The following is a 20,939-nucleotide window of genomic DNA, read 5'->3' as shown; positions in this document are numbered from 1 at the left end:
CTATCTGCCTAATGGGAGGGACACTTTCGTGGAGGACTTTCTAAGGAAAACTGGCTCGTATATATGTTACACATGGGGAAAACACCCATGCAGCCTGCCCGTTCGCGGGATTCGAAATTCGGACCGAACTGCCAGTGTTCAGTGACTTGTGTTCAGCCGCTCGGCAGCCGCTGGGCCTAACAGAAATAGAGTGACCGTTTTACTTAATATATAACCAGTCTCTTCCAATAAAATTGCCTTTTTAGGCTAGAACTTTATAAATGCATTCAGGAAAATGGAAACCGAACATTTCCCTATTACCATGTAGCTACAACAGAAACAAGAAAAAGAAAGAATGAAAGAGGAAAAAAAAAAAATGTTAAAGTTAATGAAAAGTGAAATGAAAATTCATACATTTTTAACAGATATTGAGAAAGTTACATTTTATGAGAAAAACATGAAACAATATAACATATTATATTGAAAATTACACATCGCGACTTTCAAAACAGAGTACATAATATTATCTAGTTACATGACTGATCTAGTTAAATCTAGCTTTGATAGATGGCACCACATTACGGTAACTTTTCATGATGTCTCCCTTTGCTCCGCCCTGCTTGGTGCTCCTCCTTCTGCAGATTCCTCCGATTTCTCTTCGGAGATTTTCCAACGCCCGGAATTTCATATCAGCATTCGATATATGAAGAGTGAAAAATGTAGCTTTTGAGAATAGAATTCAGTTATGAATGAAATAAAACCTTAAAGAATATTTTACTTCTAAATTAAACATAATGCACCAGTTTAGTGCTATAAACATTAAACTAAGTATTTTAAGAGAGAGACGTGGTCAATAAAATGATACAGAATTTTTATCTCAAGTATACCCTATATGCATGAACAGCCTATTATAAAGGTCAATAATTTATACCTTTGCTTGTCTTAATGCCCTTTTTTTAATTGTTTCTAATAACAAAATAATATATATTTCGAAATAACCCTTCACCACCATATGTTTCTATAAAAAGTATAATTCAAGAATAACAATAATTTGTATTGCATTATTTAGATTTTTCATGACAGGGAAATTTTATTTGTAATTTCCCTGTCATGATGTATTTTCTTTTTACATCATGACCTTTTAATTAAATGAAATTTTATTTGTGGGAGTAGCGAAACGATTTTGTAAGGAAAAGAATGTAACATGGTGTATTGAGTAAAATAGTAATTAAGCGTAAAGGTATTAAAAATTTGAAAGCATTTGGAAGAGAGAGATTGGAAAATTAATATTGTTAAGTAAACAAGAAAAATTATTAATGATGTGGAAGTGTTCAAAAGAACCCAGTTGATTAAATGAAGGAGCTTTACGGATAATTTTTGAAGATCCCAAATGTAATTAAGTGACCGCCGTACTTAGCTAAAAAATTCTTTTTTCCTTTCGAAACTTAATTCATTTTCCCTGACGAGAAATTTCAGCGCTTTTTCAGTTTGGCCAATATACACCAAACAGCACAATACATATCAAACAATGCTAAATTAACACAATAATTAAAAGCACATATGAGATCTATAAGAATCGAAAAATGAATTTTAGTGCTATGTGAAAAATTAAATGAATAAGTTTAATATTTAAGTTATATATTAAACTTATGGAGAAGTCGAGAAATTTTGTAATTGATAGTAAGTTTAAATAATTATTGGGTACGTGCCAGTTAAACGTCACTGTCGACTTAGTATCCTATTGACTAAATGTCTTGACAGTTAAGTGACCCGTAGCTAAATGTCCTGACGGCTAACTCTCTGTATCGGCCAAATGTCCTGTCGGCTAAGTGTCCTTGTCGTCTAAATGTCCTGCCGGCTAACTGTTCGTGTCGGCTAACTGTCCGTGTCGGCCAAATGTCCTGTCGGCTAAGTGTCCTTGTCGGCTAAGTGTCCGTGTCGGCTAAATGACCTGTCGACTAACTGGTGTATGTTAAGTGTCCCGTCGGCTAAGTGTCACGGACCCAAAGCATATCTGTGATTGTCGACATACACCGGTAAGGGTCCGAATGTACAAGAATGTAATGCAATATTCGATCTTTCACCGACGTATTTGGTGAATGTTGACATTTCCCGGTGAAAGTCGACATTCTCCAATTTCGGTGTTTCACGGTAACATATATATTGCCTATATATTACACACCTATAAGAAGATAGCATTATATAATTTGATTACCGTATGTCATCATTATTACACTAGTCCGAAATTTGATTTTTTTTTTTTTTTTTTTTTTTTTTTTTTTTTTTTTTTTAATTCGACGTCTGAATAAACGAGGAAGCAAGATCTTTCTAAAATTAAAAATTTAGTAAATAAACGGCGACGTTTCGCACTTAAAATTTCTTAAAACAATAAACAAGCCAAGTAATCTTGAAAATTATTTCTAACAATCAAAGAGAGGTAATAGCAGTAACAAACATTTGCTTCAAGTCATGTCAAATTTATTAGTCTTCATTGTTTGCTTTTGTTTTATCCGTAAGTGGAGAATTATCAAAACAACGCAATTAAATGTTTTGCAACGAAGGCTATATAGTTTAATATCTGGGAAACCTGTTGAATTTCATTTCCTATTTACAACAAGAACTGTAGTTGTCTCATCAAACAGTGATACGTATTATTACATACATTATCCTTGTTAGCAGGAAAGTAAATTGCCTTCGTTGTACTTGAACTCTGAAAAGTAATTTTCAGCGCTTAGAGATTATGTAAGAATGAAAAGAAAGACGTTTTCAGTCAGGGCTTTTCATAAGCAGTTTGATTGCAGCCGAAGTAAATACTGAGCTGAAATATGATTTCCTTTCCTGTTTTACGCTTTTTCTTTGCTCTTACACGGGAATTTTCTCTTCAAATGAGTTACTTCAAAAGAATAGTTTCAAGAATGGTTTATTTGTTTGCGTTCAGTTTATTTCATTGGCTTTCACTAGAAATAGCGAAACTAAGACAAAAGAAATAATGATTTTGTTATTTTCCAAATTTAATTATAATTTTCTTCAGTACAAAGTTATAAAAAGGTAACACATCTTCGAATGCAAAATTTTAGATTACTTTTTTTATATATGAGAAAGACAGTAAAAGTTAAAAATAATCGCTTCAGGGTAAAATCGCTTTGTTTATTAAATATTCTAAGCACAATGCCTACCAAAAACTCGAAGGATACACATCAAAAAAATTTAGTAGTGTAGAAGAAAAGCAAAATAAAGAGTCTTTAACAATTCATTCACAGAAAAAGAAAAGAAACAGAATTAGGTTTAGTAAGCAAAGTTTTTAAAGATTTAAAGTATTCTAAATTTCTTTCCTGAACAGGGCGGAAAAAGTAAAATAGCATTTGTTAAATGCAAAGGTCATTGCTAACATACATTACTTTTTAAGATCATTAAGGCAAACTGTTTTTGCGGCAGTTTTTTCCTAACAGATTCAGTCATAATTTCCCCAAAGGCTGGTTATCTTAATATCTCAGTTTAAAAAGTACTGATAAATTATATATAATTTTGAATGAAATAATCCAAACTGCAAACTACTTTTTGTTCGTATTAGTATCAAAAATTCGCATTTAACTCCCATGTTTTAGCTCAGAATTAATAATACAAAATGCAATATTTATCAAATTAAGTTTTTTTTAATAATTTATGCAGTTTTTCTTTTTACTTATATGAATTATTCTTTTTTATTTTCCCTCGTTGCCAAAGAAAATGCCTCGATGGTTGCTATTATAATTCAGCGGATAAATTTCTGTCTGACGAAAGCGAAGCTCATAAATATGAGAAGATATTATTGCCATTCGAAGAAGCGTAAGATCTTTCATTTATGTTTGAGCCGCCCAGACGGTATAGAGATTAAAAAAGCCTACTGCGGTACCGAAGGACCCGGGTTCGATTACCGGAGAAGGCATAGATGTTTGTAAATGTAGAGTGCCCATGCGCTATTGGGGCATTCTAAATATGCGGCAAGCTGAAAGTTCTCTCGAGAGGTTATGGTAAGAGAAAATGGGTGGGAGACCCTCGGACCCGTCCTCCCGGTGTGGTCTCCATCAAAATTGGAGGCGGAACTGAGCGAAGTCGTACTGTCGCCCGTACGGTGCTCAACCCTCAGTCCTGCTCTCCTTCCCATGATGAATTTCGTGGGCTTATGTTACTGCTTCTTATGTTACTGTGAGACAAGTGAGATAAGTCACAACAACAACAACATTTATAATTAAGACACAAGGCAGCTTTTATCTTTGATAATAGAATTGTTTGTAGAATAGAAAATTCCTAGGTGCAAAAGACTTTTTGAATCTGCTGTATAACGTATAATACTGTCAACGGTAATCGTATTTATTTCTACATTCATTTCATGATTCCAATTTCTTTTCCCTTAATATTTCTAAAGCTAAAGTGGGTTCTCGCCATCATCCAAGCCCTGAACCATTATTAAATCCAGTCAAATGCAATTATATCAACGCATCTACATTTGAGAATGAGCTTGCCATTCATTATGTTACGAATTAGTAAATATTGAAGCAATTAAACAACTTTAGTTTTCTATATAAATTAATTGAAATACAATTTAGCCACATTCATTTTTAAGGGAATGAAAGTTTAAAGGTAATTAATTTCTTTAAAAAATAATAACAATTACAAGTTTGAAAAGCAATGCATAAGAGTAAAATTAATATTATTTCTTTTGCATGTAATACATATTCTTAAACATAATTCTTTTTGCTGATACTTTGAAGAGATTTTTGGTTATTACTTCAAATAGTATTTTTAATTCATGAATAAATTATTTATTAAGAGTCCATTATTTAACTAGCAAACCGCTTTCTTTTTTCGAAATAAAACAAAAAGTAAAACATGCATGATAGTCTACGCAGACGATAAATTCTAAATGACATGACTTTACGGGTAAACCTGTTCTTTCTCACGCCAGCACAGTAAACCAAAGTTTTTGGAAAACTTGTGCCCGTCATTCGAGACTAGAAAATGAAGAGATCTTCCAAGTGACTATTAGGGGCGGCTTTACATTAGTCTAAAAAGGAATTATAGTAATAATAACTTTACTGTCTCACCCAGAGAGCCCCATTGGCTTAAATCAAGTAGCTTCCTCGAAGTTAAGTTTTCCAGAACTGACGTTTTATCGCGCTAGTTGACGCTTAGCTTCTAATACTGAAGAAATTAAAATCGAATTCTGAACCACAGTCAGTAGTTCGATGACAGTTCTAGGAATTTTTTTTCTTGTCCTAAGGGCACATATTATTATAGAATTTCTTAATAAAAATTCACTATTAAAACTACTTTTTTTAATTAAATAAGGGAAATAAATCAAGCAAAATTTCAGATGCGCCACTTGAAAAATGCATTTTTTTTTTTAAAGACATATTGAACAAGCGGAGTAAAATTACGTTTTATTTCATTTGATTGAAAATTATTCTGTAACGAAAAACAACATCACACTTCTGCCAGAACATTTTAATTAATGTAAACAAAAAGAAAAATGGACATCCAGCCTGATTATTACTATCATACATTCAACAGACAGAATTTGAACTATTGAACAGCTCTAAAGGAATCTAATTTTACAGAATTGTTAAATAGCTACAAACCTATATGTAACGAAGAATCTCTAATGCCCTATCAAAAGGTACTTAAATTTTTGGAAAATTTATAAAAATATAAATTGCTAAGAATAATAATTGTTATAGATTTCTTAAAAATAATCACAATAATAATAATAATAATAATATGTGTATGTATATTTATATAGATATATACATATATCTATATAAATAAATTAAATTATTAAATATCATAAATAAAACTAATTAATTGATTATTAAAATAATATTACCTGATGTACTTTAGCTTTTTACTGAACTCAGTTTCTTTGTTGAATCTGATAGCAGTTAAAATTAATAATCAGCGTCAATTTAACTACTAACATGTACTTAATTTTCTTGTGTTAGGCATTTGCAGGTCCTAATTACCACTTAATTTACAAGAGAAGGTTTAAAACCGCGTGTTGCAGAAAGACACAAAAAATCCTTCTATACTTCCTCATAATCCTTTTTTTCTCAGGAATAAGGTAATAATCAATATGTGGTTTTTAGTAATCTATTACTGCAAAACTTAACTATTGAACTTAACTGCTACTATAATAGCTGAACAATAATTAACTTTATTTAACTACAACTATAATAATTGTGCATAATTTGAAATATTGAATAATTTGAAATAATAAGCATAGTAATCAATATTTTCTGTAAAGAAAAAAAAAATTAAAAGGCAGAAACATTTTGATCGATTAGTATTGCATTCAACGCGAACTGTTATATTTCAGAAGAAAATCATAAGAAAGACGTCCGAAATTGCGCCAGGCATGTGATCTGGACATTACCTGGGCGCTGGCAACCCTCCAGCTCGGAAGGTGTAAGGGAGGGACGCAATCCGGGGACCCACCAGCGATTTCTCTCACGTGCCATTGCCACCCAGGGAGGCTGAGGCACATAAATCAGCCCGCGGCACTGAACTGGGCAGATTAAATTATTGAGATTCACTAATTATAGAGCGAGGGCCCCACTACTCTAATGAAGTTGACCCCTCGGACCACACGCGCACTCTTTTCTTGCTCGAGAAGAAATTACAGAGGACGTCCCGGGCCCCTCGCTTTTGAGTAAAGTGTCTGTCGCGACCGCGATTGAGTTGCTTTTCGCGCGCCAAGTTTACCACCACTCTGCTGCCATCTTTCAATCAAAATGACTTGTGGTCGGTGTTTAAACGCTGATACCTGATTTTGTTTCATTTTAACTCATGTCTCCAGGTGTATATTTATTGTTTATTAAATGTCATGGAATTTTTTGCTTGCAAATTAAATATCTACGAAGTGACGTAACCCGTTTTTTCATGATTGAATCATGACAGTTTATATCACGCCCTAAGTATTCGTTTTTTTGCATTTAAAATAAATGGATGACAAGTTTAGCTTTTCAAACTATGTAATACTTTGCATAGTTGTGAAATGATAGCTGTTTAAACTTTGTTATTTGATTCTGTCTCATTTAAATCGATGTTTATTGATGTATATTTATTATACTCTATATTTCATGGGATGTTTTCCCATAGGAAATTAACAGTTATAAGGAAATTTAATCACTTCTCACACTGCATTTGAAATTCATCTGGTAGTTTATATGAAGTTTAATTTATTCTTTCTCTGCTTTTTTCAGATAAATGAATTAATATAGAAAGCTTTGGAATATATTTTAAATTTTTTAAGATGATCTAATTATGTATGGAAGTATGAAATAATAATAAAAAGGTGCTTTCAGGATTATTATTAAAGGCCGAAGAGGACAGAACATAAAACGCCTTTTTTTATAGTATAGTATAATATGTACTTTGCTCATTGTCAAGTGACTCCCAAAAATGTTAGGATACATTGGATTCTGCTTAAAAGTAATACGATAGATATTAAAACTGAGTATTTTTTTAACTGTATTTTTAAAATAATAATTTTATTGTAATCTTTACAAAACAATGCATAACTTTTATAAGAATAATAATTTTACATTTTTAAAAAATTTTTAAAAATAGCATATTAAAAACATTTACAGTTCACAAAAGTCTTGCCTCTTTGAGGTGCTAATAAAAGAGGAAATATTAAACTTCTAAAACTTTCAATAGCTTTTAGGCTATCCTCTTGTTTTGATTACATATTTCAACCGCTTCTGCATTTGAACAAACTCATATTTTTCTAACTTCCGCATTCATATATCTAATAGAGTGGCACATATTGCATCGACCAGTATAAGATGGCAATCCTGCCAGAATGTGCGTGTGCATGCGTGGCATACCTACATCTACAGAGAACTACGAGTCGAGAAATTAGTACACCACTGATTGTTGGCCAGTTCATTTGCTGATTGTAGTTGTGGAAGCTTTCACTCTCTTTGGCAGACGCTCTCTTTTCTCAATCTTTTTGGCAGACGTTCAGCGACTACTGCGGCGGAGCCATGATCATCGCTAAAACTCTGGGCAAGACAACTGATGGATACAATTTGGTTCCAATAGAATAGTACAAAAGTAAGCGCAAAATATAGTTGTGTGCCAGCTTCTGGTAAGAGGGTCTATGCATATGGTTTGCGGTCATCAGTCGTCCACAAACAATTAGCAAAGACTCACTCTTCCAGATAACAGCAGAGGAAGTACAGGGTGGTCTTAGAAAAAACTTCCTCGATATATGGAACCTCTAGCGGTCTATCCACTAAATCAATCGAAATTAAATTTCAGATGCTGTAATTTGAAGGTATGCGCTCGAGCTTGGAATGATTTAAAACAACAGAGCTCTAGTTGTTGCAATTACAGTGAAACAATTTCGAAATTTTCAAATGGAAACACCTACTTTTTCCCGGCACATATTGATCAGTGCATTGAAAAACCATAAATAGCGTTGGAACCATACACATATAACAAAAATTGCCGGTGTAAAACATTTGCAAAGAAGCGTATTCTAAAGGACCAATGACAACACAGCGAGGAGGTGCGTTGACGCACTTTTCATAATCCATAGGGACAGAGAGCAGAAGCGCTAATCACAGAAAAGCACGTGCAAAACATTGCTTGTGGGAAACCTTTAATAAGCAAGGTGATAAGCTTGTTTCTTCAATCAGGTGTTCCAGCATGCTAACAAAATGGCACTTACAAGGAAACATCAAGGTGAATTGGTAAAGCTGTCTTATCTGAACGGCGAAAAAGTTTCCAAAGCAACACGAGTTTATCTGCGAAATCATAAGCTAAAATAAGCCCCATGTTCTGCAAAAATTGAGGTGACCTGGTAAAAACATTTGAAGAAACTGTATGCACATATGATAAACCGCAAACCGGACGGCCACGTGTGTCTCTGCTGAAATTTTTACAGAAGTGCACAATATGATTACTGTATGTCCATTTCATACTGCAAGAAGTGTTGCCCGCACTTTGTATGCACCGAATACCACAGTTCTGAAGCTTCTGTGCTCTGTTCTGTGGATGTTTCCTTATTCCAATGTGTTTAGACACTGCAAACTGGAGACTAGCAACAGCGTGCCGACTTTGTGAATTTTTTCCTCGATGGATATAATGAAGATAGCAGGTGGCCGCTGAGGATATTATGGACGGATTAAGAGCATTTCTCCTCAACTGGGAAAGTAAACTTCAAAAACTGCGTTCACGAAAATCCTCACGATGTGGCACCAGCGCCTTTACACGAAAGCTAAAGTGACACTGTAGTGCGGCATCGCGTTAGACTTCTTTGAAGAACAGGTATAAAAATATGCTTCATCACAAGTGCTCGGGATATAGTAGTGTTGCAGAATTACGTAATTCCAAACTACAGAAGCGAAATGTCGTTAATGATATTGTATGGATGCAAAATAGTGCTCTTTCATACGTCGCCATATGTGTTCAAGCAAGTGCTGCAACAGCACTTTGGAGATACAGTCATCTCCCGTAACTTTGCACGGCGATCCGTGGCCACCATGATCCCCCGATCTCACTAAGATGGATTTCTATTTCTGTGGCTTTCTGAAATCTAAGATGCACCCATCGAATCCGCGATATTTGTCAGAAATGAAAGAAGCCTTAAAAAGTGAAGTTATACAGACTCTTTCTGCGATGTTATATATGTCACTATTGTCAATAATCTTCCGCATGCTGTGCGTTATTGTGTGTGAAGGTGGGCACGTTGAAAACTTGCAATTCCAAAAAAGCATTTCCCCCCCCTCTGTCCTCTCTTGTGTTATCACTGGTCCTTTACTATGCTATTCTTTGCAAACGTTTTACACCGGCAATTTTTGTCAGACATGCATCGTTCCAAAGCCATTTATGATTTTTCAATGCGCTGATCAATTTGCGCAGGAAAACAATTGGTGTTGCCATTCAAAAATTTCGAAACTGTAACCGTAATCGTGACAGCTCTACTGTTTTAAATCCTCTCAATCTTGAGCGCATACCTTTAAATAACAATATCTAAAATTTAATTTCGATTGATTGAGTGGATAGGCCGCTAGGTGCTCAGTATATCGGGGGGGGGAGTTCTTTTATGATTTCGCTGTAGTCCGCAGCTGTCAAATCCGAAAGGAAGAATCTCTAAATCAAACCGCTAAAGAGAGAAATCAAATAATTTATAAATGCCTGTACAGCCATACATATTTATAAATACCTGTACAGCCAGAGTACAGCCATATACCATTTGCACCATTCTGTTGGAACCATATTATATCCACCAAGTGTCTTATCGGCAGTCCTGGTAATCTTAATTATTCCGCAGCAAAATCCAAACAGCATTTGTCGAAGAGCCTGTTTAAGTGATGACTTCCACAGCCACAGTCCAAAAGGCAGGACTGAATCGAAAGTAATCGCTAAATATGCGGCACTTTATATTATTCCATACTTTAATTATCACTTGTTTTACTTCAGCTTTTGATGAAATGTAGTTTTCTTAATCCTCTCCAATTCTTTCTAAATATATCTTATAGATTTCAAATGCAGAATTTGACAAGGTATTGAAAGTTTGAATTAATTCTCGCTGCTGACGCAGGATAGTAGTTGTACTAATGCAGTATAGCGGACAGCGACGCATCACGCATTTAATACCAGAAACATTAATCTTTCAGATCTGCGTATGACTTTTGTGAGAAAGAACATACCTATTTAGTATCTTGACATGTTGGGTTTTTGTACCCGACATGTTTAACATATGCGGAACAGCATCTGTTGCGGGAAGTGCTATTCTTCTGCTTTTATCTCGAGAAATCTGCTATTGAAAGTCATCCTCTGCTAGTAGAAGTGTATGGAGAGCATGCTCTGTCAGAAAGGTGCAGCCAAAAAATATCCTAGTCAGCCGAAGAAGTTTGGTGAGGGGCAGTTAGAGGCATTACTGGCAGAAAATTCATCTCAGACGCTTATACAGTTGTCTGAAACGCTAAATGTGAATGCATCAACTGTTGACTGAAATGTGAAAATGTGAATGCGTCAACATCAAACTGAAATGTGAATGCGTCAACATCAAAATCGGATATTTATCGCAAGAAGATTATGCTGTGCATTTGTCGGTGTGATGTATCATAAGCTACTGCATCCGTATCAAAGGGTATGTGCTGAACGCTAAGAAGCACAATTATTCAATTTGAATCGTGCACTTAAACGCCTGCAATATGCCCAGAGACATATCAAAGTAATTCTGCTTCATGACAGTGCAAAACGACATATTGCAAATCTAGTGAAGGAAACCTCGCAAGGTCTTCGATGGAATATCTTACCTCACACGCCATGTTCATCAGACACCGCCCTCTTCCGATTACCATTTGTTTCGGTCCATGCAGTATGGCCTTTCTGAATAACATTTCACAGCTTTTAACGACCTCGAAAACTGGCTTTATGAGGATCACCTCAAAAGAACCTGATTTTTTTATGGTGGAATCCGTTTGTTAATCGAAAAGTGGGAAAAGATTGCGCGGATTTCATACTCCACAAAAAGCAGACTGCTGAAGGACACTACTTTCAGTAAACTATCTTGTACTATTCTATTAAAATAAATATGTGTTTTCTGTCCAACAAAGAGCGAGAATTTATTCAGGTGCCCTATATTAATCACTTCAGGATAACTGTAAAGTAATCAGAAGCGAACGTGCAGAGCCACATGCTTAAAATCTTCCTTTATTTATGTTATTTATTTGAACGAAATTTTAACTTGTTTCTTATATCTAATGTTTCTATGTTTATTTCTGAAATGTTCAGTCATTTTTAAATAATCTGTTACGATTTCAATAAACACTTATGCGAACATCTAACTACTTTTCCACAACTAAGGTCTATTGTTGGTAATAGTTCTTCGGATTTAACTTTTCTTCCTTTATTTGCCGAAAAAATAATGCAACCAAAAGGTAGTTATTAATCCTAAATAGTTAACTTTGTTCATGTTCACAAATCCTGACATGATCTTAGTACATTAAAAATCTATTTATTAGCGATTTTGCAATTAATAACATAAAATTTTTGTCATTCTTTATGAAAAATTTTCTTGAGGAATGAAAATGGTATCAAGCTAATCTAATTACTCATCTCACAATTTCAGGTAAAACTCGTATCTATTTCTTGTATTTTATTAATCATGCGTTACTATTTGCATTAAATCAAATTGAATTTTTTTTTGTACGAAATGAAAATTTTACTTTAATGATTTTTTTACAGCTACTAGATTATGATTCTAAAGTAATAAGAAACTTCATAAGAATATTAATAACGTAGTTTTAAATTTTGAGAACTTATAAAATTACTCATGTGAAAATTCTTTCGGCATGTCAAATGTAACATAATTTCAAAACAGACGCTAGTAAATTACAAAAGAATACAATTCAATAGAATTTAAGAGGGGAAGTGTGTAAGTTGCGAAAATGTTGGGCATTTATCTTGTCACTATGCTCAAATATAGCAATGACTAATTTAAATGCAATTAAATTGTTTTGCCTGAAATATTCGAAGTGAACATTTATTCCATAGAGGTAGTGCTGTTTGCACTGGCACACTGGTGCTATACAGTTTGACTCTAATATAATTCTTATTAGGGAGAATATTATTGGAAGAGTCCAAATTTTTATTCTACAGAAATTAAAGATACTCATAATTGGAGGAAAAGGGGGAGAGAGAAAAAAGATGAAAAGAAAACTTTTCTTTTAAAAATACTACGTCTAACTAACTTATGAAACGTGACAGTAGTCAGCATAAGAAAATGCATTTTTATTTATATTCAATATTGTTTGTAATATATTGAATTCTTAATAGTTATTATAGATAAAATATTTTTAACGATCATATCTTTTACTATTTTTCTGCAGGCAGTTCGGGGCAGTCTCCAGACAGACTGTAAATGCCATGGTGTGTCCGGTTCATGTAACATTAAAACTTGCTGGAAGGCTTTACCAAGGCTATTTGACATAGGAGAACGTCTAAAAAGGAAATATTCTATTGCCACGGAAGTCGTACAACGCCAGATCGGATCACGACGTAAATTAATGCCGGCAAATGGTAAACTTTCTATGTATCAGAAAAACGATTTGATTTTTGTGGCTAAATCTCCAGATTATTGCCTCAGAGATGATAGAGTAGGATCTCTAGGAACACATGGCAGGTGAGATGTTTCACCATTATCCAACTTCCTGTTAAACAAACATTGCTATAACCACATTCTTTTGCAAGGGAAAAAAAAAAAAAAAAACCTTTATAAAATAATCTGATCATCTCGAAGTTTTGTATGCAAATTCCCTTATACCAAGTATACAAATAGTTATATTTTCAGGAGCAAAGAGTGTTAACTTCGGTCATACTTTGAGCGTTTCTACTGCGCAACTAGCATATAAAATAGATAATTTCGGGCAGTTTATCTTTTCTCGTTACCGTTACGACATTGTCGAAGACTTTATAGATATTTGGATACTTTGGAACATTTGGAACGTGCTCGCATATGAGAGATGTGCGAAGCAAGGCTGTTTATACTGAGCAACAGGTCGCCATCAGTACCGTACGGACACGGCTGTGCAAAGGTACTGGCAATAATAATTGCTTCAAGGTACTCTCGGCGGAAAGATGCAAGGCAAGATCGGATGCTTGTGCGACAGTCCCGAAGTGCTCCAATAGTATCATTGTCTGCTGTCCAATATGCTTCAATCTTTTCTATACCACCCGCGGTACCTTTTACCATCTCACGGCGCTTGCCTGAGACGGGAGTTCGCTCACAGCGGCCTTTAACAACATCCACAGAGTCATCTGGAATGGTGTTGTAGCCGATTCGCTTTTCTTAAATATTTAGCGATGAATCCCACTTTCAGTCTTGTAGCAGATGACTGTCGGGCCGCGTGTAGAGCCAGGGCCAGCACTCCCAATCAGGTTTTGTTTTACAGAGGCACACAGCCGTTACCTCTGGTGGATGGTGAGGGACGACAGCAGGTCGATCCTTGTTATCCTGCATACAACGTTAACAACAGCTTAAACGATATGTTGATGACATCTTACGGGCGTTTGCGTTACCTTTCATGGCACGCCATCCTGGAACTATTTTTCAACAGAATAATGCCAGACCTCCTATGATTAGTCTATCGCTGAACTGTCTCCGAGCTGTTGATGCTCTACCTTGGCCAGTAAGATCACAAGATCTTTCGCCGACCGAACATGTATGGGATACAATAGGGCACCATATTCGGGCATCTCAAAGTATCTCAGATCCGAAGCAACAATTGAGGAATGCCTAGCAGAAAGTATCGCAGGATGAGATTAGGAATCTTTATCATTCCCTGCCTCAACGTTTACAAGCATGCTAGTAATCGGGGGTTTCACCAATTACTGATTTGAACATTCAGTGTGCAGGAGCTACTACTGATGGGTCCTACAGCCTCGAATATTAAACGTTTCCTTACCAGTGCCTGTGTATGAGCTTGACGCATATTTAATTCCAATATTTTCTTTTTTAACAGAAGCACAAACAAAATTGATTTCAGTCATATTTACAGAATGCTCCGCATTTTCTGATAAGTATCTTGAAGGAGGATAGTGTTATGAAATATGCGATTATACCGCACAATCCGTGATGTCTTGTCACTTTCATTTAGAATAGAATAGCACTTAAATTTTCATAAAATCATGTTTTCCTTTGCAAAGTAAGCTTGATGTATGATTTCTTCGTGGTATCGGAATCGAATTTTTCAAGAATGCTTCCACTTCTTTAATACTTTTTAAACACAGTGCCACTGCAGAAGATCGAAGGTAAACCTTCCTCTCAGGCCATTTCTGCATTTATTCTAAACGGAATTCACAGGAGGTTCCTCTAAGCTAAGGGCATAATCGACGCAGCTCCAAAACTAGTTTTTTTCTTCACAGTGGAGCGCGTTGAAAACTTTGAACTTCACATACAGTGAAACTTGTCGACACATATAACTAACTCCATTAGCACAGATACATCCCAGTGTGAATGGCCCTTAACAGTAGCCCATTGTTCCAACACATTTCTAAGAATGCTTTTCCCTTCTCCTTCTCATCCTTTTTTATTTTAGTTATAACGTTCTTGATCTACAAAAGACATTTTCTATTCGTTTGTTTCATCAAAACTAAATTTGTTCCAAAAATTAAAAGGATGCTATATAGAACGAAGCAAAATTGTGGAAAAAATATATAATGTCAACATTTAGATGAAATTCATATTTTGAAGCTTCTTTAATTCCGGAATTAAAGTTAGCTATCTTAGCTATTTCATTAACACTTTGTGAGGGAATCCTTAAAGGTTATAAATGGAAAAACAAGGAAATGTATCTTTAATTCTTATTACCCCATAAATTTTCTAAATCAATTATTTTTTAGGGGATATTTTCCACGTGTTAACTTGTTCAGAAGCGATCACCTGACCTGCCAATAAAGGCTAACAGAGTTATGAATTACACTCTCGAGGTTTCTAAAATTAAATTTGCGATGAAATCTAGGAGCTGCTAAATTTGGAATATTCCACCACTCAACCATTTGATATCCATTTAAATGTTCCTCCAGTTCAAAAATCATACACCTTATAATAATTTTTCTACTAAGGCTTACAGTGGCCGCACCAGAAGTATGAAAATTACCAGAACCAGTCAAAATCATTGCATTTTCTTCTTATACCCTAACTGTATCGTAGCCTTTTGTTCCAGATAAAGGAAGAGATAGGTTTCTTAATGCTCGAGCTGTATAACATTTTGGACTCGGGATTTGTTCAAGCATTTCATAGTTTAATTATTAATAAATATTTCTATGAGTCTAATAACAGCAACCATGTTACTTGTATATTTGTTGAATATTATTATTTCATTTAAAAAAAATTGCTGTAACTAATACATAATAACTTGTGTAATGTATCTGTAGATTTTTATGTACTTAGTAATATTCTAAATCAGTGTTTATTTTCTTTCCCAGACTTTGCAATATTACATCTCAAGGTACAGACAGTTGTGACTCCATGTGTTGCGGACGAGGCTACAGAGCTTTCACAATGGAAAAGCTGGATCGCTGTCAGTGCAAATACTACTGGTGTTGTTACGTAAAGTGCAAAACGTGTCGGACGTTGATTAATGCTCATGCATGCAATTAATATAAATTAATGCACCAAAAGTTGATTATTCTGAGAAGACAACATAAAAATGAATCATGTTGTAGCTATGTTAAAAGCAATTTAAAACGTATTTAACATGTTTGAAACTATTGCACCAAATATACTATACAGAGTGCAGAAACATTTGCTTGCTAAAAATCTTGACAGTTCAATGGAATAAACAAATCCTACAGATGATGCACAAGTATACATAAATTATTGATGGATAATTATTAATATTGGTGAACAATTTAGCCTACCTATGTTCAGAAGGTGGAAAGCTCGACAATAACCATGTAATATTAATAACTATAATAAGAATTCTTCAGTTAAATTTCAATTTGCTATCTTTATATTTATGCTAGTTTTTCACAACATTTTCTTCGTCGTGAAATTGATATGAGAAGTGAGAAATGCAAGGAAATCTCTCCTGCCCTGAAACTAAATTTCGCCAGTTTTACTAATTTAGATATAAATTAATAAAAAGTAATTGTACCAGTATAAAATTAAAATAAGAGAATCAAATGAATGATTTTCTAAACATTCTGTATAAAAAATACTAACATTTAGCTTTTTTTGAAAATGTGAATTATACAGAGCTGCTAAAACTGATAACAGCTGTGCACAGAAAAGAGGCTAAAAATGGCAGCATGAAATGTAAATCATCATAAGAAAGAATATTGGAGCTGCATAATACGGATGACCAATGACTTCATTTTTAGAAGAAAAATTTTAAGGCATGTAAATAAATAAAAAATAAAATAATAATAATAAAAAAACTTTGAATTCTCTTCCCTTTTTCCAACTTTGGTAGCAGTATTTAAGTTGCATATTAAACAATAAAAAGAAGATTATGAAATTCTGCATTTACTCTACTCATAAATGTTGAAGTTCTAAACAGAAAAGTTTGCACATACAGTTTTCAGCACAGTATAGAGAAGCTATAAAAAATAACAGATGTTTTCCTGTTTTATTAAAGAGAGAAACTATTAAATTTCTTACTGCAAAATCGGTCTCAGCGCTATTAGCTATATCAAATAACTTTTCAAGATCATCGTAAAGATCTTCACATGTAGGTTGATTCATAGTACATGTGAGGATATAACGGAATTTTGCTCTTTACTAAAAAAGTTTTCATACACACACACACATATACAGTCAAAAGTCGTTAATCCGGACTCGTCGGGACTTCGGCGATTCCGGATTATCGATTTTTTCGGATTATAGATCATCAGTTTAAATCTCGTAAGATGGCATGCAGAAATTATAAAATTAAAAATATGAAACCGTAATTTATGAAATAAAGAACAATTATGATCTAAAGGGTATCAAAATTTGCAAAAAGAAAAAGCTTAATATTTATTTGTTTACTTTATTAAACATTTCTTTCAATGTAAGTTGTTTAAGTTTTGCTTCGTTTCATGTGATAATACTTTCTCTTTAATTCTATTAAACAGACATAATTTCTTGTTCAGTTACAAAGTTCCGCCGTTCAAGTCCTATAATTGCTGTGTCAAGAATACCGACTAATTTGTCAATCGAAATTTTTTTGTTTTCAATAACCTCTGTCACTTTTCTTCGCTATCGGAAGCGAATTATAATGACGAGGAACTTGTTTTAAATCATATCAAAGACTAAGCATATCGAGATGAAATACTACATTTGGTAAGGAATTATAAGCCAAATAAAATAAAAACATCTGCGCTGAAGATAAGGATAGTGCTGACAAATCAACTTCCAATTCATTACGCGCCCGCCGCCGAGCAGCGTGAAATTGATAAACAGATTTCGGATTTCAAAACATACTTTCGCTTTAGATCCTTTACATATTAACAAATATATATCGGAAATTCTATTTGATATAATCGAAAGTTTAAGCTTACTTTTATAAAATTGCTCTTACAGTCTGCAAAAAATAATAAGCCGGATGCAATTCGAAAATTAAGGAACAACGCAATCATCAACATTAACTGAAATAGATAATTATTTAGCTTATACGTCCATTATACATAAAATGCGCGCGCGAAAACGTATTCTGCACTTGCGCACACTCATATGCGCAGTCGTAAAAGGTCTTACGCGCACGCGTGAACGCCTCTGCGCATGTGTCAACGCGGCGCATGCGCAGAAAGTTTTTAGTTTTGATGTCCGGATTATAGATCATTCCGAATTATGGGTGTCCGAATGAACGACTTTTGACTGTATATATATGTAATAAAAGTCCATAAAAGTCATGACACAGCTTTTGTGTCCCAAATCGTTGTCATTGCTATTGATTCTCTTTTGAAGACAAGGGACCAATGTCTGACCTTCCTCAAAATCGAGTTTTATTCAAAATCTACAGTCTAAAGTTCCTTTTTTTTGCCTAATTTTAAATTTTGCGTTGGCATGCTTCTTTTCTAATTTAGTTTAAAGAAAACACTTTTTTATAAATTTTATACTCATATTAAAAAATAAAACACAAAATGCTTAACTCCACATAAAAAAAAAAAAAAAAAAAAAAATTGAACGAGACATTAAAGTTTGCAAAATATGAAAGCGACCTCTTAGTGGCTGAGCGGTTAAGACTGTTAAATACTGGTGTTTTGACCGCAGTTCAAATGGGTTAACTGTATGACTGATTTTCAGGTCTTCCCAAACACAAATTCTTAAAAATTCCTCCCCTTTTGCAGATAGTTCACGTGCTTAACCATACTCAAAAGAGCCTAACTTAACTTAAAAACAACAGTATCATGAATTTTTAGTAAACATCTTCGCAGTACAACAAGAGTACACTGTTCGTTTCTATATTATTTTCTCGACAGCATTCATGTACATTTGTAATATGTTACAGACTTTCCAGAAATTTGATTTGCGTTTGAAAATTGCTTTTTAAAGTAACTCCACAGGAAACAGTTTGCAATGAGAAGTTTCAGCCGTAGATGGTATTCATTTCTGATAAAGAATATAATTCATATCTCCAACTTTAGTGTATTTTAGAAAAGTTGTGATGAGACTTTTCTTTTACCTAGGTAAAATCTTTGCACTTCTTTAACTATGTAATGCAACTACGTAAAACAGAATCTTATACTGAAACAATTGTAATTGTTTCTTTCAGCTTAGTCTGCCCTTGTGACAATGTGTCAGGCTGTATCATGGTACTACATGAGCAAATTTTGATAACTGCTACGTCTTCTCCCATGCATATGAATTTTGTATTCCATATCTGTGCATAAAATCATCAGAAATATACATGATCCAGTTTGCATTTGCCACTGCATGGCTTTTCGCACGGAGGAAGCACAAAAAATGTGAGGGCTGTCTGCACCACAGGAGCTTTTGAATGGCCACTGTTATCAGATATAGACAAATTGTTTTTATCAACTTTTTATAATTCGAAGTGGTTTATGTACTAACGTCCATTGATTGACTAATATCAACTGCCTGTCAATTTATCTTTGAGGTAAGAGGTTCCTACAGCGGAATCCAACATTCAAGAAAGCTTTCCTTTTCCTTTGGCAGGGGGGAGGGATTCCAATACAGGATTTAGATGAAATTTCATCTCTCAATATTATTTTGACATCTTTTTCTGAATTTTGAAAGTTTTTTTAAAGGCACACTTCAAAAATTCTGTTTATTAAAAGTTGCAAAATTTCTTGCACTGCGTTTATTCTGAAGTTAAAAAATGGCTCATTTGAAAACTGAGATTTCTACTACATTCTTATTCTTGAAAATGTGCTGTAGCTTGAATTCAGTCACATGTATTAGTGATTCATCTTACATGGAAGATTACGTTCTTGAAGAACAGTTATGACTTCTGGTAGCTTTTTTGGAATTGATTATATATCTATATTTCCAAGATTATATTTTTAGAAAATCAGCCACAGAAATTTATTACTTGAAAAATATGAAAAACGCTACTTTCCCTTTTCTCCAACAATCATTTTAGAAAAATAAAGCAACAATGGATGAAGCTAATACAAATTAATAAACTTCAAATTTCAAAATGGTGTTTATTACAAAATATTAATAACCACTCATATTCAACTGTCAGATTCACATTTGAAAAACTAAATATCTTTTGTGAACTCTATTAAAATAGCTTATAGTAGGAACTATAAGTTGTTATGGAATCATTCATATTCTTAAGAAATTCTGCACAAAGAAATACTATGAAGACTGTTTTATGCCGACTGGTAAACTTTCTAGTCTCAATTGAAACTTTGTGCTGCAATGTGGTGCATTAAATAAATATGTTTAGAGACAGTACTCTTATTTGAATGTTTGATTATTTGTGATCATGTCATTGTGCTATTGTAAATGTCAGTTTCAGCTCAACTTCTAGTGCTGTTCCATTCTTCATATTTGTTAAAAAGCAATAAATATTCATGATTTATCTATAAAATATGTTTTATTTCACACAGTTATAAATGTAAGTAATCAGTGTATTTACATCCATTGAGTTAACATGAATTATATTTAAAGGATGTCTCAAACTGCAATACAAACTTTGAGGGAAGTTACAGAACATCAGTATAAAACATACTCACATAGCATGACTAGACATGCTGCCCATAGAAGATAAAAGGGACACAATAACACAATACAGAAGGCAGTGTAAAATGCTTTATTATGTAAAGATAATTTTGAATATATCTAGAGATATATTCAAAATTATTTTCTGCGCATCGCTATATTGTTGACAACGATATAGCTTAGTGTTTCAACCGGCGATACTACATTTCCGCCAAAAGTTTGCAAACACTGCAATTCATGTGTAAGCAGTTCTCAACCTTTTCACTAATGTGCACCACCTACACAAAAA

At 33.9% G+C, this 20,939-nt stretch overlaps 1 protein-coding gene across 1 annotated transcript in view; it reads left to right on the top strand.

Annotated features, from left to right (window-relative positions):
- LOC118199821 (protein Wnt-11b-2-like) overlaps positions 1–20,512 on the top strand; it is a 130,576-nt gene extending 110,064 nt beyond the window's left edge. The window contains exons 4-5 of the mRNA XM_085819202.1: positions 12,864–13,156; positions 15,961–20,512. Of these exons, the coding sequence (XP_085675328.1) occupies positions 12,864–13,156; positions 15,961–16,135 (468 nt within the window). The 3' untranslated portion in view covers positions 16,136–20,512. The remainder of the gene's footprint in view (positions 1–12,863; positions 13,157–15,960) is intronic.
- Positions 20,513–20,939: the final 427 nt, after the last annotated feature.

Source organism: Stegodyphus dumicola, chromosome 6 (assembly GCF_044657685.1).
Source record: "Stegodyphus dumicola isolate Sdum_Otavi_A_Nest chromosome 6, ASM4465768v1".
NCBI lineage: Eukaryota > Metazoa > Arthropoda > Arachnida > Araneae > Eresidae > Stegodyphus > Stegodyphus dumicola.
This window is presented reverse-complemented; position numbering and strand designations above follow the sequence as displayed.